The 16,019-nt window shown below is 38.8% G+C and overlaps 1 protein-coding gene across 4 annotated transcripts in view; it reads right to left on the bottom strand.

Moving 5' to 3' along the window:
- Positions 1 to 16,019, bottom strand: part of cdc14ab (cell division cycle 14Ab) — a 44,976-nt gene that overhangs the window by 19,087 nt on the left and 9,870 nt on the right. For all 4 annotated transcript variants that reach the window (XM_084417936.1, XM_084417937.1, XM_084417935.1 and 1 more), the window contains exons 5-7: positions 14,374 to 14,453; positions 6,265 to 6,331; positions 509 to 571 (exon numbers count right to left, since the gene is read on the bottom strand). In XM_084417936.1, the coding sequence (XP_084274062.1) occupies positions 509 to 571; positions 6,265 to 6,331; positions 14,374 to 14,453 (210 nt within the window). The remainder of the gene's footprint in view (positions 1 to 508; positions 572 to 6,264; positions 6,332 to 14,373; positions 14,454 to 16,019) is intronic.

Consider the following 16,019-nt stretch of genomic DNA (forward strand, 5'->3'; position numbering starts at 1 on the left):
GGGAACCAGATCAAAACAAAGAAATTAATCAGGGAAGTTTGTATAACAGCCAATCGAGTATCTTTTATAAATGGCAAGTTGTGCTGTCCTGAAAACGCAGGGTTAAACGAGACTGTTGTAACCCCTTCAAATAGGAGGGCACAGCGGGTAACGGATTAACACAAGCCAGAAAATTTACATAATACTAAAGGACAAATCAATCAAATGCTCACTTGACGGGAATTGTTCCAGTTATTGTCTAAACAACTGAGATGTACAACAACCTTGTAGCGGATTATAAACACAGGTAGGCGACATATAATCATGCGATTTAAATCAAACTGATCGAGCCGAGACTTTCATTACGTTAAAATGTCTTTTGGGCCCCAATGGAATAAACATGATTATGTAACCGGCTTGAGGAGCAATGGAAGTAATTCTGGGTAAAAAAAACATTGCCTGCTGGTCCACCTAATGAGCATGAGCATGACACATTTCATATTGAGGGGGCGAAAAGGGGCATCATTACCTCATAATGCTCATACTCATTCACGTCGAACGTCTCAAAGTTCAAGAATCCGTGCTGAAGGGCCTGAAAAACAAAGTTAATTATAAACATCAGTCATATGTTAATCAAATCGAATTGCAAAAATGTGCGTCTGTAAGGTGACTTTCCCCTGAAAGTCTCAAATATGTTTTTTCCCCACCCTAAACGAGCACACATCCATACCGTCTGACTATGTTTAACCAATTAGTCAGTGTAATGGGGCTAAAGCGGCCTGTCTCTGGTACTCAATGAAGAGCTGCGCGGGAAGACATTAAGGAAAAAGGCACACGAGCTGATAAGCCGTGGCAGTGAGCGATGAGGGCCGCGTCTAATGGAGTGTCCGGTTTCTTCTGCTGTAGGAGTCCACAGTTGGCTACCAGAAAACTGGTTAAAAGGTGCACCAAGTCTTTTTTTCCTCTCTTATTCACTTTATTAATAACTAATACAGCAGTAGTACTGGACTTTATACTGCTATATAAATGCAGCATCAGACGAAAGCAAAGACTTGCCGAGCAAAAGAGATACGCACCAACAATTTGTCCTCTTTTGAACTCTGATATGTCCCCTCCCCATTATGTTGTATGGATTATAATAGAAGAGTCGGATTTGGGTGGTCACATGACCTCAAGATGCCAGTCTCCATAAAAAAAAAGTGGCATGGGTGGTCTGTGGATAAATGTAATATTTAATCCACCTTTACGAAGCTGGATAAAAACAGACCACTGAAAGACTGTCACTGAAACCATCCGACCGTGGAACATGCTGTCCTGAGCTGCAGGGTTGAACCTGTCAATCAAAACCTAATCAGTGCTGAGAGAGGGCACAGCGGGTGAGTGATTATCACAAGCTGGCAAAGCTGCATCGCTCTAATGGACCAATCAGCTGAGCGCGTTCAGGTATGAAACGCTGCATCTCTCTAACGCAAACAAGTCACGGCGAAGTCTACACGTGCAGACGTACAACTGTGTCCGTTTACTCCATCTGGGCGCACTGACAGATGTGTGCGCACCTGATACAGCCAGCCGTCTCGCTCGAAGTCTGAGGTTATGTAACTTGTTCTTGGTCAGGTTTAATCGAATGAGCCCAGCCGCCCTCCTCCCCCTCTGCAGCTGACTGGACAAAGAGCTTACAGTAGAAATCCTCTTCTGCAGTGTCAATGGATGGTGTGGATGAGCTGCTCTTAATTACTGCCAACACTACCAAAATCTCCAGTTTCCTAATTTTACCCTTGCAATGGTAATGGTGGGCTGGTAATCTACAAGCGAACTTAATACTTGATCGAAACACTTGGCCCTGTGATTGCTCCAGGGAGGATTGTCGCTGTCAAAATGATGTAAAGGTTGATGTCTTAGAAATACCTTTGGTTAAAAGCTTGAGAATAAAACCTGGTTAGCTTGCAAACAGTAGCCTAAAACAATGCCCAACATGGCTGATGGTTAACATGTTTTGGTGACATTGGCCGAATGTTTAAGACGGAGTAGTTACATATTATACACAGAATTTAAAGCAAGAAAGTCGTAATTGTGACTTTTTTTACAATGTGACATCTCACAGTTACGAGAAAAGTTAAATGTTTCTTGCAATTTGACTTTTTGCTTACGTTTCTGACCATTAGCACCATTTTCCTCAATTGCGACTTCATCTCACAACTTGACTATATCCAAAAATTGCAATATTATATAGTCACAATTACGAGAAACAAATTTACAAAAAAATAAATAAATACACATTACATTGTGAGATAAAGTCGAAATTACAAGAAATAGAAAAAAAAAAAGTCAATTATTTTGTGTAATTGCGACCATTTCTCACAATTACTGCTTTGATTCTCACAATTGGCACATTTTTCCAATCATAACTGCGACTTATTGCGATATTGTGAGAAACAAATGTAGTAATTGTAGAAATAAAGTCGCAATTACTAGAAATAATTATGACTTTATATTTCCTGTAATCGCAACTTTCTCACAACGTGATTTCAATCACTCAAGTTTTTCTCTTGCAAATTCGTTTTTTCGTAATTGCATCTTTATATCTCACAATGTCGCAATTTGTTTATATTAATTCGCAATTACGAGCAAGTTTGTAAGAGAAAGTCAGAAATTGTGAGTAACGAAATCACATTGTGAAATATAAAGCAGCAATTACAAGAAATACAGAAATAAAGTCACAATTGCGCCGCAGTAAAAACATGGTAAATTTGGATTTCGTATTAACTTGAGGAAATTACTCTTCTGCGGAGTTTGAACCGAAACCGAACTGAACCGTCAGCCCATATGTTTACCCATTAAATAAACCCAAATTACTAACAAAAACAAATGAACTGTTCTCATGTCGACAAATAGGGCATTAACTCCCCTTTGGCAGCTTGGAGAGAGGAAGCAGTGGTGATTTGATCATTATCAGGCTTCAGTGTTTATCACACTCACAGATGCCGTGTGACTCATGCAATTAAGGAGCTGTTAAAACATGGCTGTTAATTAGAGCCGAAGGGGAGGCAATGATAAAAGTGTCACATACATCTGTCTCAAAGCAACAACTACAATCTTAACAGCAGAGCACAGGATGCAATGTCTGCGTGTCCAGTTTCGATATTTTAACTTGTCATGCAGGTCTTAACGTAACGTTTTAAAGGGGATGAATTTAAATATTCGATTATTTTTGTATAATCATTTATATTCTTTTATTTAATTCATGTTAACATTTTTATAACATTTTATCAAATCTAAATGAACCATTTACACTTAAAATCAATTATTTTTTGAGCGTGTGATTTAAATAAACAACATAAGCAATGGAGGGATGGGTTTGCGTTCGAAGGATGCTGCTATTTTTTCTGACGCAGGCTAAACAAAAAGACATTCCAGAGCGTTTAAGCGGCGTGACGAATGTTTTTGAATAGCAAGCATGAAGGAATTCACTGTCTGTGCTCAACGAGTCTTTCCGGCGCGTCGAGCTGGAGACACATCGATACCTGCAGACGTATTGGGCTGTTGCTGAGATACTCCTGAAACAGACGTGACTGACAAACTCACGTGAGCGCCATTTACCTAGAAGCCAGTTGAACAACTTTGAGTAAAGAATTGTAATAGAAACTTATTATGCAATGCTGTTTGCTCCGACAGAGCCTAGAATTACTTCCTTTCTGAACTGCAATCATGAATAATATTCATTATAAAAGGTTATGGGGTGTTTTTTTTAAATGTCTCAGTTCACTATTTTAAGGAAAAGAGAATATTCAGACAGTTCCAGGCAATTTTGTAATTTTCCAATAATTTATTCCTGTGATGGCAAAGCTGAATTATCAGCAGCCATTCCCTCCAGTCTTCAGTGTCACATGATCCTTCAGAAATCATTCTAATATGCTTATAGTTGCTAGGGCTGCACGATTATGACAAAAATTATAATTGTCGATTATTCCCTTGAAATTGTAATTATTTGCTATTGTTAATTTACATTGAATGTTTTGAATAGCTTTATACCATTTTTTGAAGCAACTGCATGCCATATTTCTATATAAAAATAAAACCAAGCTGAAAACACTCTTCCTGTAAAACTTTAATTGCTTTTCTATAGCATTAAGCCTCGAATGTCAACTATACATTGGTTTGGTTTCTTTAAAATTTTTTTTTTTTTTTTTTTTAAGTAAAAATATGCATGGTATAATATTAGGGGCTTTCACAGTAGTTCTAAGAACTTCGTTAAAGGAACTAGACATCAGGGTGGTTCCCCGAGAACTAATGTTCCCCTAGGGCCGTTTTCCTGGTTGCGTTCTCACCACCAGTAGGAACTCTGTAGTGATGTAAGCCATGCTTGTTGTTGTGACTTATTTTGACGGCGCTGAGAACGGCAGAGCCTAAGCACACAGCACACCCATTCTCCATCTTCATTAGTTTACGATCTGTTTAACAGTCTTGTCTAATATGTTATTAGATAGAACTATTATACAATAATCATGTCTGGCTTGGACCCCTCAAAGTTGCGTTGGATTTTCTGTAGTGTTTTGAATAAATATAATGCCGGTACTCGCCATTTTTAAAAAGCTGCGTACACGGCTTTTTCAAAATGGCGGGTACCGGCGTTTCGCGTATGTTCGACCAATCAGCGTGCACCTACGTCACTGGTAGTGCTGGGTTCTCTGAAGTAGACGTGATTCGCCTCTCACAACGTAACATGCTCTAAACACACCTCTTAAGCACGCAGAATAATGTAAGTGGGACTTTTTTTGTAATCGCTATCTTTGAACAATTATGTAATCGTGGATTTCGTAATCGTTATTGCGATTAGAAATTTGATTCATTGTGCAGCCCTACTATAGCCTGGCAAGCCAGACCTACATCAAGATGTTAGGTCTGGCAACTCACCATAGACACGGCTCAATCCGAGGGGCGGGATAAACGGCTGTCTTTCAAATTCCCTCTGCACGCAATAGGACAGCGCTTCAACCAACCAGAGCGTTTTCCCACCAGCGGAGCTAACGTTAGTTGATAGATTCAACTTTTGAATATGGCCGGCAAAACTACGAACACATCTTCCTTTTTTAAGAATGACTTAAGTGCCGTTCTTTGCTCTTTTCTCAAAGAAAAACTTAACTCCAAGTCCTCCAGAGTCGCGGCCAAAGCCGATTCGAAAGACTGTTCGCCAGCAGCAGCAGCCGTTCTTTGTTTTCAAGTAGCAGGGAACCGATATGATTGGCCTGACCCAATTTAAGTTTTTACAGCTCCAAAAGTCAACGGAGAGTTGCTAGACTACCCTGGCTGCCGCTAGGGTGCGTCTAGATTTCTAGGCTAGCCCTACTACTTTCTAGAGAAACATTTCATATTATTATAAATGTTTAAAACTGTTGCTGCTTCATACATTTGTGGAAACAGTGATTTCAAAAGAATTTACGGTCGCTTTTGATCAATTTAATGCATCTTTATGTAAAAAAAGTATTGATTTCTTTAAAAATCTGATTACCCCCAAACTTCTGACTGATAGTGTACAAAAGTCAGATTGTAACTGGATTTCAAAACGCATATAGATGTGATTTGAATTGGGTTTGTAAATATTTAATGTGGTTTTTTGCTGTAGTGAACACAAAACAAAATGGATTTGAGTGGGATACACCAAAAAAAAGAAGAAAAAAAAGAAAATGGCTGCCTATTTGAAAAAAGACACAAAAAGTAAAATCATTCATGTGTTTAGCCCACTCTCATACCAACAGATAGACAGTCAGAGAAAAACACTGCACAATAGGGGGCTGAGGAGAGATTCATTGCCACTGTGGCTCAAAGTGAAGAGACCTGTTGTGTTATATAAGCCATCAGCAAAATAACATCCCTGAAGCACTTTTTCAAAACACGTAGACACAAATGTACTTTGCCTAATGTACAGGTTTCTAGTCTTACACTGGCTGTCCAAGAAGGATTAAGTAGACAATCAGTATCTATGGGTATAATCCTGGATTGTGTGTATGCTTGAGTGCTGAAACTCTTAAAACCAAATGTTTCCTGCTAATGTAAGCTGCAAAATCATCATACAGACTGATACATGTGCATCAGTTATTAAAAAATAAATTATAACTTATCAATTTTTAATTAATAATAATTTCCACAAATTTGGAAATTATTATTATTAATCTATTATTTAATAATATTTGAAGAAATAATAATATATTCTTTAATTTTACATATAGTATGGTAAATATTCAGTGGTGACGTTAAAACATTTGCATAGTACTACAGTGTATATCTCACCTTCCTAATGCCCTGCAAGGAGTCAAGAACCGTCAGATTGTATGTGCAATTCCCAAATGAAGCATCCCTGGAAGAGAAAAAAAGGCAGCATGTTAAAATTTGCGTGTGTGTATTCACACAAGATACAATCTAACAATAAAAAATAAACACCCACAAGAATATAAACAGGAATATAATGTTATGTGGAAAGAAAGAAGACACTGATTTTAAACTGCAGCTCTCGGCTCTGCAGCTTTCATCCAGAGTAAACCATAACCTGCCCATGAATACAAGTAACTGGGTCAGGGCCTTTGTGTTTGGATGTGGGAGAGAAGGTAAAGCGACATGCGAGACTGTGTTGGCTTTTGTCATCTGTGTTCTCAAAGAAAGAAAACCTTGCAGTTGAAAGTGTACATGTGGGTCTCCAACAACACGATGAGTTACATCTCCAGGGTCAAGGCGAAATCAATGTCATGAACCAGCCTGTTTTGATCGCGTATATGAGGACGTCCAATTTAGGTTTGTTTGTATACCTAAAATAATGTCATTGGGTCAAGGGAAGAGAGGGTTGTAATAAAATACCCAGTGCACAACCCCTTTCCTAACGCACGTCAAGGAACAGGCTCTTTGTGCCTACTTAAATTGAGTTTTGCATTATGCATGCACTTAATTTGCTGTTTATGATGCAGGCTGGGTTGCATAAAAAGTGGGTCAGTGTTCTGCTGGGATCCTTTCATTAGTCTCCCAGTGTGCCTCAATGGAAAGTATCATGCTCCATTCACCCACACATACAACACGTACTTCACCACATATCATGCATGCTCATAACTCCCAGAAGAGGGCATGAGATCTTGTGTATTGATGCACTACTTCAAGGTAACCACAAAAACTTTTTTTTTTTAAATGGACTTGATAAGTATGCCATTAGTAGGTTGATTTCTTCAAAACACTGTGGTTAAATGTTGGTGCCATGAATGGCTTTCAAAGTAACATTTCCATTAGGGCTGCACGATTAACCGAAATTAAACAGCACATATAAAGCAGCGCATAAAAAAAATAAAATTGCAGCCTTTACGATTTCATAATCGCAATCAGCCAAAAAGGTTTAAGCACAATTTTATGTTAATTGTTATTGTCCTGATTTCCATAACTTAACCCCATTTTCTTCTAAAGGGGAATATTGAGATAAGTACCTTGCTCAAGGAAAAACAGTGATGGTTTTCAATCGGCAGCTTCCGGATACCAGCACAGATGTTTAACCACCACTAGGCTATACCACCACCAACTCAAACATGAAGAGAAAAACACTAAGAAAACAATGTCATGTTATGTTATAAAAATGTATTTAACAAAATGGAGACAAGGAGAAAACCCAGGCAAGTTTCCAACAGAGCTTTGAAGAAAAATTTATTTTGTTCACACAATTATATGTACCATATACCGACAACAGGATCCAAAAACAGCTGGAGACTTTCCCACCAGCCAGAGGCTCATTCATCTTCCTTTCCACAGTACAGAGAAATGTTGTGCCAATCGATTTGGCTGTAGAAACAGCAGCTCACTGGCACCAATTATAGACTAACATCCTGAGGATTATGTAATGTCTCACCTCCGTTACTGGAGGCCAGGAATTAGACAAACCTCATTCAAAAACAGCCCATCATCTAGTAATTAGTCATTTAGTAGCCTAGATGTTTTCAAAACATTGCAAGTGACTTGCAATACATTACAATGAAAGTCCTACCACAGAGTAGCCAAAAGGTCAAGTGCCTTGCACAAGGGCACATTGGTTTTGCCCCTTGTGGGGTCTGGAACTTTCGGTTATCAGCCCAGAACTTAAATCCATAGACTAGACAATTAGATGGACAGTTTTGTCTAAACAAGCAATTATACAGTCTCAAGAGCTGTTCCTATAAGGGGCAAGTCAGACAATTCTATCTCACGGAATGCATCAACCGTAATTAGTTTCTCCAACAAAGAAGGTATCGGACAAGGGGTTGGTCACAGCATTCACATATAAATCTGCATATACAGTCTCAGGCTGGGTTTAAAAGGCTGGGATAAGCAGAGCTGTTAAGCACAGGGTGTGTCCTGGGCAAGCACTGTAGAGGAGCAAAGCAGGACAAGCTTATAGATGCCAAAACCTGAAGTAGCACATTAGTGTTGTTACGTAATCATCACCGTGGACATGATTTGTTATAGCAAATACAGATTTACAGCCAAGGTAGTGGCCTCTGTAATCATTTCAGGTCAAAGTTCCTCTGAGTCTTAGTAGGCTGGGTATTTAAATATGATTTATTAAGTCTAAAAGCTTTCAGCATGCACCGCAACTTGGCAAGACAGGTAGAGCTTAGCGGACCAAGAGCTGAAAGAAGAAATAAAAGGGCAATGAAAGCCCAATTTCCTAGGTCGATCCTAGCACTGGTGGAAAAACGGACATGACAGGATTTTATGCAAGGTCTTGATGACGAAATGTGACAGTGATCGAATGAGGAAGGAATACATGGGTTTAGTTTAAATTTGGCAAACACATGCAGTGGTGAAACTGTAAAAAAAAAAAAAAAAAAAAAAAAACAGGAAACCCACCCTTCCTTATAGAGAACTGGGTGGAGATCCTCAATGAGAGCCAAAAGACTATATTATTTAAGCATTCTTCATCTAGATAAGTTGGGCCTACACACAGTGAGCAAGATCAGTTTAAATCGACAATTAAAACTACTAGATCTTGCCGCACAGGGCAGAGTGGAACTTGCTAACTTCCTCTGCGAGACTGCCACTGCTTTTCTCTTAGAATTACCAAATATTTGGCCAGACAGGGAAAAATTCTTCACTGTTCTTACATAATGGGTGAGCAATGTCAAGGTCTAAATTATTCATCTAAGACTGAAGCTCTCCATCCGGGACACTAGAGCACAGTCTCCAAACCTGAACAACAAACCCACACCAGTTGAACTTGAATTTCAACTTGAACTTGAATTTTCAAGTTACTTCAAATGTCGTTCTAAAAATATATTGCTTGAAGACAACTTGAGGTCATGTTGTGCAATTCCATTATTGGGTGGATACTTGTTGATTATGCAAGTTTCTTTCTATGTAGGACTTGGTGTGGGAAACTACTCTGCAACCAAGATCAATGTGCAGATATTTTGGTCGGACAGCAAGCATTTGCTTACGCAAGATGGATCAAAACCATACTTTCTAGCCACAATGATCCAGAATAGATCAGCCAAAGGTCAGGTTCACAGTTAAAAATAGTAGACAACCAAAATCCATTCAAGCCTGGAACAAGTAAAATGTAACTGAAGAGATCCTTTCAGTTGAACTTTGTAGCAGTTCATAGAAGTAGGTGCAACATGTTATTATTTTCAGAATTACACATACCCTTTCATCCAACAACTTCTTGTAGTTTCTTCCTCTGGTACTCAAACATGGGTCTCACACACAGCTTCCCTTTATTGAATGGTATGGCCCATTCATTGTTTGCCATCAGGAACCCCGTTCCCTCTCATAAACAACACAACTATTTACTTTCTGAATTAACCAATTGCTAAGCATTACATAACCATGTCGCACTGTTTGTCTCCACGAGTGGCATGGCTACAGCAGCCAAGTGGGGGGCACACTGACAAAGCGCTTTTCTTCCCTTGCGCAGCTACACCGCTGCTAACAATCACATCTTTGTGGAGAAACAAGGGTCCAATCAACCTTCAAGATGGACAGGACGGCAAACAGAGTGGAAGAAGTGCCATAAGAGGCACGACTACTAAACATACCGCAGGATTTCATACTCAATGAATGGTTTTGGGGACCAGTAGATCGATGTGTCTTGAGTCTTAGTAATTTAAAGGGATAGTTCACTTTGAAATAAAATTTTGGTATGTTTTAGCTTACCTCAAGGGCATCCAAGATGTAGGTGTCTTTGTTTCCGCAGTAGTTTCAATTTTGATATTTTTAGGTCAAACTGTTCTTGTCTGTCAGTCGTATAATGCAGGTCTATGGTCACTATCTCAAAGAGCATGCACAGAGAAGTCCAAATTAAACAATTCCCCATCGTAAGTACACATTGATGGCCTAAGACACGAAACGAGCGGTTTGTGTGAGAAAACGAACAGTATTTATATCGTTTTCACCTCTTGTACACAACCACGCCTTTCCGGCGCTTGCGCAGACTAAGCCAGAACGCGCGCACACGTCACACACCAGGAAACGCGCGCGCCCTCAGATCACTTGGACGTGGTTGTGTACAAAAGGTAAAAACGATATAAATACTGTTCATTTTCTCACACAAACCGCTCGTTTCGTGTCTTAGGCCATCAATGTGTACTTACGATGGGGAATTGCTTAAAGGGATAGTTCACTTTGAAATTAATTTTTGATATGTTTTAGCTTACCTCAAGGGCATCCAAGATGTAGGTGTCTTTGTTTCCGCAGTAGTTTCAATTTTGATATTTTTAGGTCAAACCGTTCTTGTCTGTCAGTCATATAATGCATGTCGATGGTCACTGGCTCAAAACACAAGCACAGAGTCCAAATTAAAACAATTCCCCATCGTCCAAATGAAACAATTCCCCATCATAAGTACACATTGATGGCCTAAGACACGAAACGAGCGGTTTGTGTGAGAAAACGAACAGTATTTATATCGTTGTTATCTCTTGAAAACAACACACGTCCAAATGATCTGACGGCGCGGGCGGGTATAGATATATACATAGATGTATATTTACATAAATATATATTTATATATTTATTAAATATATATATGTATATTTACCGCCTTGGCTACTGCAGTTCATTGGAACGAAACTGTAGCCAAGCGACATCTAGTGTATATATCTATACCCGGCCGCTGGCGGGTATAGATGTATACACTAGATGTCGCCTTCGCTACTGCAGTTCATTGGAACGAAACCGTAGCCAAGGCGACATCTATGTATATATCTATACCCGCCCGCGCCGTCAGATCATTTGGACGTGTGCTGTTTTCAAGAGATAACAACGATATAAATACTGTTCGTTTTCTCACACAAACCGCTCGTTTCGTGTCTTAGGCCATCAATGTGTACTTATGATGGGGAATTCTTTCATTGGGACGTGGGGAATTGTTTTAATTTGGACTCTGTGGTTGTGTTTTGAGACAGTGACCATAGACCTGCATTATATGACTGACAGACAAGAACGGTTTGACCTAAAAATATCAAAATTGAAACTACTGCGGAAACAAAGACACCTACATCTTGGATGCCCTTGAGGTAAGCTAAAACATATCAAAAATTAATTTCAAAGTGAACTATCCCTTTAATTTGGACTTCTCTGTGCATGCTCTTTGAGGTGGTGACCATAGACCTGCATTATATGACTGACAGACAAGAACGGTTTGACCTAAAAATATCAAAATTGAAACTACTGCGGAAACAAAGACATCTACATCTTGGATGCCCTTGAGGTAAGCTAAAACATACCAAAATTAAATTTCAAAGTGAACTATCCCTTTAAGCTTTTACTTTACCACATATCAAAATCCTGCCCTAACCAGGTCCATAAAACAAGTGTACCGTCCATGTTACAATTCCAGGTATACAATAAGCACAACAAAACTGACTTAAATATGGAATAATGGTTGTCCTAGATGCCACTGGACATTAAACATAATAGGGAAGATACAGTAAATAATTGCTTCCCTACAAGTGTAGACAAGCCCAAGGAGCAGTTATGGTTTTATACATCTTAAAAACTTTAAATAATTGTGATGACTAAGTGATTAATAAGTGCCTTGCCTTTTCAGTGACGAAAAGAACATATACAAGGCATAATTTCATAAGCAAACATTTTATTTAATAAAATGAAATCATTTTGCACACCTCAAGATAAACACTGAATAAATGCTATATATATTTAATAAATACTTATTTTTAAATGGGAAAAATTTTAATGAATTCAAAACAAACTTTTTATAATTCAGAACGTCAACATTTTTTGAGAATAGCTCAACTGTTACTCAAAAAAGAAGTGTTAAAGGTTAATCTCTCAAGAAGTAAACTGCGCAAGAGCATTTGAACTAATAAACAATAGATGTGTTGACTAATAAACACACCAATGAATAATGTAATTCTTTCTTTAGTTTAAATTGTTTCACAGACCAGTGATGGTCAATGAGTAAAAGGTTTTCCCTTGATGACAAGTATGAAAGTATGTGTTCTGAAGAAGAGCAAAGGGGGATTTTGGCCTTCTGGGAAAAGCACTAATAACTGCACAGTAAAAACAAATCTGCTGTTTCCTGTTAGCATCCAGTGACTGACGTTTCCAAACTGTTTGAAGGCCAGAGCTAATCTATACCGGATGCACTTACAGCACATCTCAGAAGGTACAGATATATGGCCTGTTCCATATATCTATAAAACCCTTGGCTAAAAGCACCGTGGGACTGCACTGAAGATCGCAGATTCAGAAAATGCAGGCCTCTTCACTATTCAGTGTATACAGCCCCGAATCATTAGCCAACGAGAGTCCACTACAACAATGAGCATTTCTGTTCGATGAGGCCAAGGGTCACCCTGCCTTTCTTGTTGTCCATCATTATATATGCACGCATAACAGAATCTGCTGCTATGTGCTTGGACTGGGTGAACTTTAAGACTTTTGTGTTTCTGGGTCAGTGAATAGGGAGGACAGGGCCACTCAAATCTCATCTGGTGGCCACAAACAGCCAAGAGGATTGACTAGCCCAGAATACTAACTACATGGTAATAAACAAAATTGAGAATTTGTTTTAAAAGAAGAAGGACAGTGTTTTAGGAGAAGGCAATAATATCTCCATGGGAATTCCTTGTCATTTTAGGAAACAGCTTGGAGCCACAACTGGCATCTAAAGACCAGGACAGACCAAGTTAGAGTTAGTTTTTTTTTCAGCATGTTGAATTGGCGTCGGGCAGTCGGTGAGAGAGAGAACTCTGATTGGCTTAGCGAATGAGTCAGTGCACGAGAATAAAAGCGAAAGTGATGAAAGTGAACAAAGAGGTCAAGATGGTACAGATAAAAGGCTGTTTAATCATCTTACCTGAGCCATCAAATGCACAAATATTTTCATAATAACATGAGCCGATTGTAACGAAGATCGAGGAATGAAGTGATCAGCGTGATTGGTATTCAAAATGGTAAGCAAGCACTGCTTTGTTTACAGTTAGTTTATCTGCAGTCCTAGTTTCAGTTTCCCTTTTTTAGACTATTGATATCTGCTGAAATAGACAGATATTTACTTACACGCAGGCGCAGAACGCACACTCGCCATAAGTCCTTTTGGTGTGTTTTAAGCACAGGTTTTTGTCCGAGATGCAGCCGAGGAAAGGCGACAACACAGTCGGTTTAACAGGTGGTGAAATAACAGAACCGCAGTCTCACAGGCACAAATCCACAACTTACGTCTTGCGTATAGTGTGACAGGAAAAACAGACTTGCACTAAGTGTGGAGACTTATTTATTGGAAGGTTACTGTTGTGTAATTGTTGTTTTGAAAAGCCAACACCATTACCCAACAAGAAGACCCCATTCACAACAAAATCTTCCCTTTGACTCATTCACAAGTCAGACATTGCAGATTACCAGTCTAGAACCTGCCACAGAAGGGTTTCCTCATACTTAAGGGCATACTCACACTCAGCCTTATGTATGGTGGTCAGCTCAAAGGTTTTAACGTCCTGTCCTTGTCCTGTTTTGAACCGAGTCCAGAATTCAGCTCAAGAGAAGGGATTACATGAGAGCGCTGACCCGGCTGGACTCCGTAATCCCAAACTAATAGACAGAGATGTCAACCGGTAGGAGCAATATAAAAATCTAACCCTGCTGCAATTATGAGCATCACGATATAGACGTCAGCTTCATGACTTGCAAAAAAATGGCCATGCTGTTTTTCCACTTTCCCTGTTTATTTATCTGGGCAAAGAATATATTTCATGCAAAATCAGATTAGAACGCAATGTGCGATAAGAGAGGGAGAGGAAAGTGGGAGAAATGAGGCAATATACATAAGCTTAGTTTTGGAAACAACTGGCTTTTTTTTTTTTTTTAAGGAGAACTACACATAGCCAAGTACATTCCCATGTTGCAGATGAAGTGGATATGAGGCCGTCTTACCTGAAGGGAAGATATGAGGCATTGGAGCCTGAAATCAGGGCTCTGTAGGCTTCCTCTGGTGTTTTCTTCAGGTAAATCACCTGAGACAGGAAACAGGAACAGGAAATGACATTAGTGCACTAGAAAAGCAGCTAAATGGTAATGCTTGGAATTCATTTTATAGACTTTAACACCAGCGTTAACTAAAACTAATAAAAATCTCTACTTCCCAACTGCCTACTCATTCATTTTTCCTATCCATGTCTGTACATGTTCAAATACACAAATGTACTATCAGGAAAGTGATGTTTAGGCAGAATGTGTCACACAGATGAGATGCTGTGGCTCAGCACAATGGGGCCCTTCTTAAGTTGGGACGACTTGTCACGGCACAGTGCGGCAGTCACAAACACAGACTTGCTGAAGTGACGAGTTTTAGCGGTCATCTATTCCCTTCATCCATGCCAATCCCTCTTGACATCACAGAGAGAAAGAGCTCTATAATAAGATCTCTGCTCACTCCTTAAACATTTCTGTGGCTTGGTGTCAGAATGCAGCAGGGAAGTGCCAACAAGAAAAAGAAACGCATGTGAACCTCAACGCTGTCCAACATGCATAAAATACAGAAAAGGGGATAGGTCAGTCTAAAAAAAAATTATGTAATTTACTGGCATACTCGTTATTTTGGATGTGGAAAACAAATTAAGAAATGTTGAAGGTTGTGCTAATTGCTCTTTTCTATGCAAATACAATAAATGGAAACTAATTTCCGCGCTTCAAACATGCAAACAATAATTAAAATATTAAATATTCACTGAATATTTTCTATTCCATTTCCAAAATCATTCAGACTAACTTTATAAACTGCACCAATTGATTAATTGAAAAGATTTGACTCACAAGAATGATATATTCACAAATCTGACATTTTGCTACTTGCAAATGTGATTTTCTGTAAATAACTACCATATTTTCCGGAAAATAAGTCAAAATTGGACTGTTGAGATTTAAAAACAATTAAATAAATAGATAAGTTGCAGTGTCCAAATCACATTTTACTATTACATTCAGAAATACATGTAAAATAGTTTATAGTTACCCTTTAAATGTAACAATATTCAGAATAGAACAAGAGATTTACTGAATGAAATGAGTGGGAAATGAAAAACTTATTCTGAAAAAAATCCGGTAAAAATGTATTAGAATAATTTATAATTAGAATATATTAATATATAGAATGGACCCCTTTGTGATACTTTTTTGACACTTTTGCATCTTATGAAGCTCGGCAGCCTTAGTCCTCATTTATTGTGATTGTATGGAAAAGAGCAACCTGCAGACTCTTCAAAATATCTTCTTTTTGTCCCACAGAAGAAAGTCAGTCATACAGGTTTGGAACAACGTAAATGCATATTTTTTGCATGAACTAATCTTAAGCTCTCCAGTACTTGACAACATAAAAGACAAACTAGGAGAGAGTTCAATTGACTGTTTGTGAAGGCTGTATTTGTTCAACAGGAGGCCAGAGCTGTATCATTTCTGAACAAGCTCATGAAATATGCACCAACAAACAATTAGCTGAACAGTTCAGGAGATTAAGTTCAGTCCCATGAGAAGGGTCAGCACTTGTTTGTTTGTGTTGCGCCCTACTGTCCCATGTGACCCAG

This window comes from Rutilus rutilus, assembly GCF_951802725.1.
Source record: "Rutilus rutilus genome assembly, chromosome: 8".
In the NCBI taxonomy this organism is placed as follows: domain Eukaryota; kingdom Metazoa; phylum Chordata; class Actinopteri; order Cypriniformes; family Leuciscidae; genus Rutilus; species Rutilus rutilus.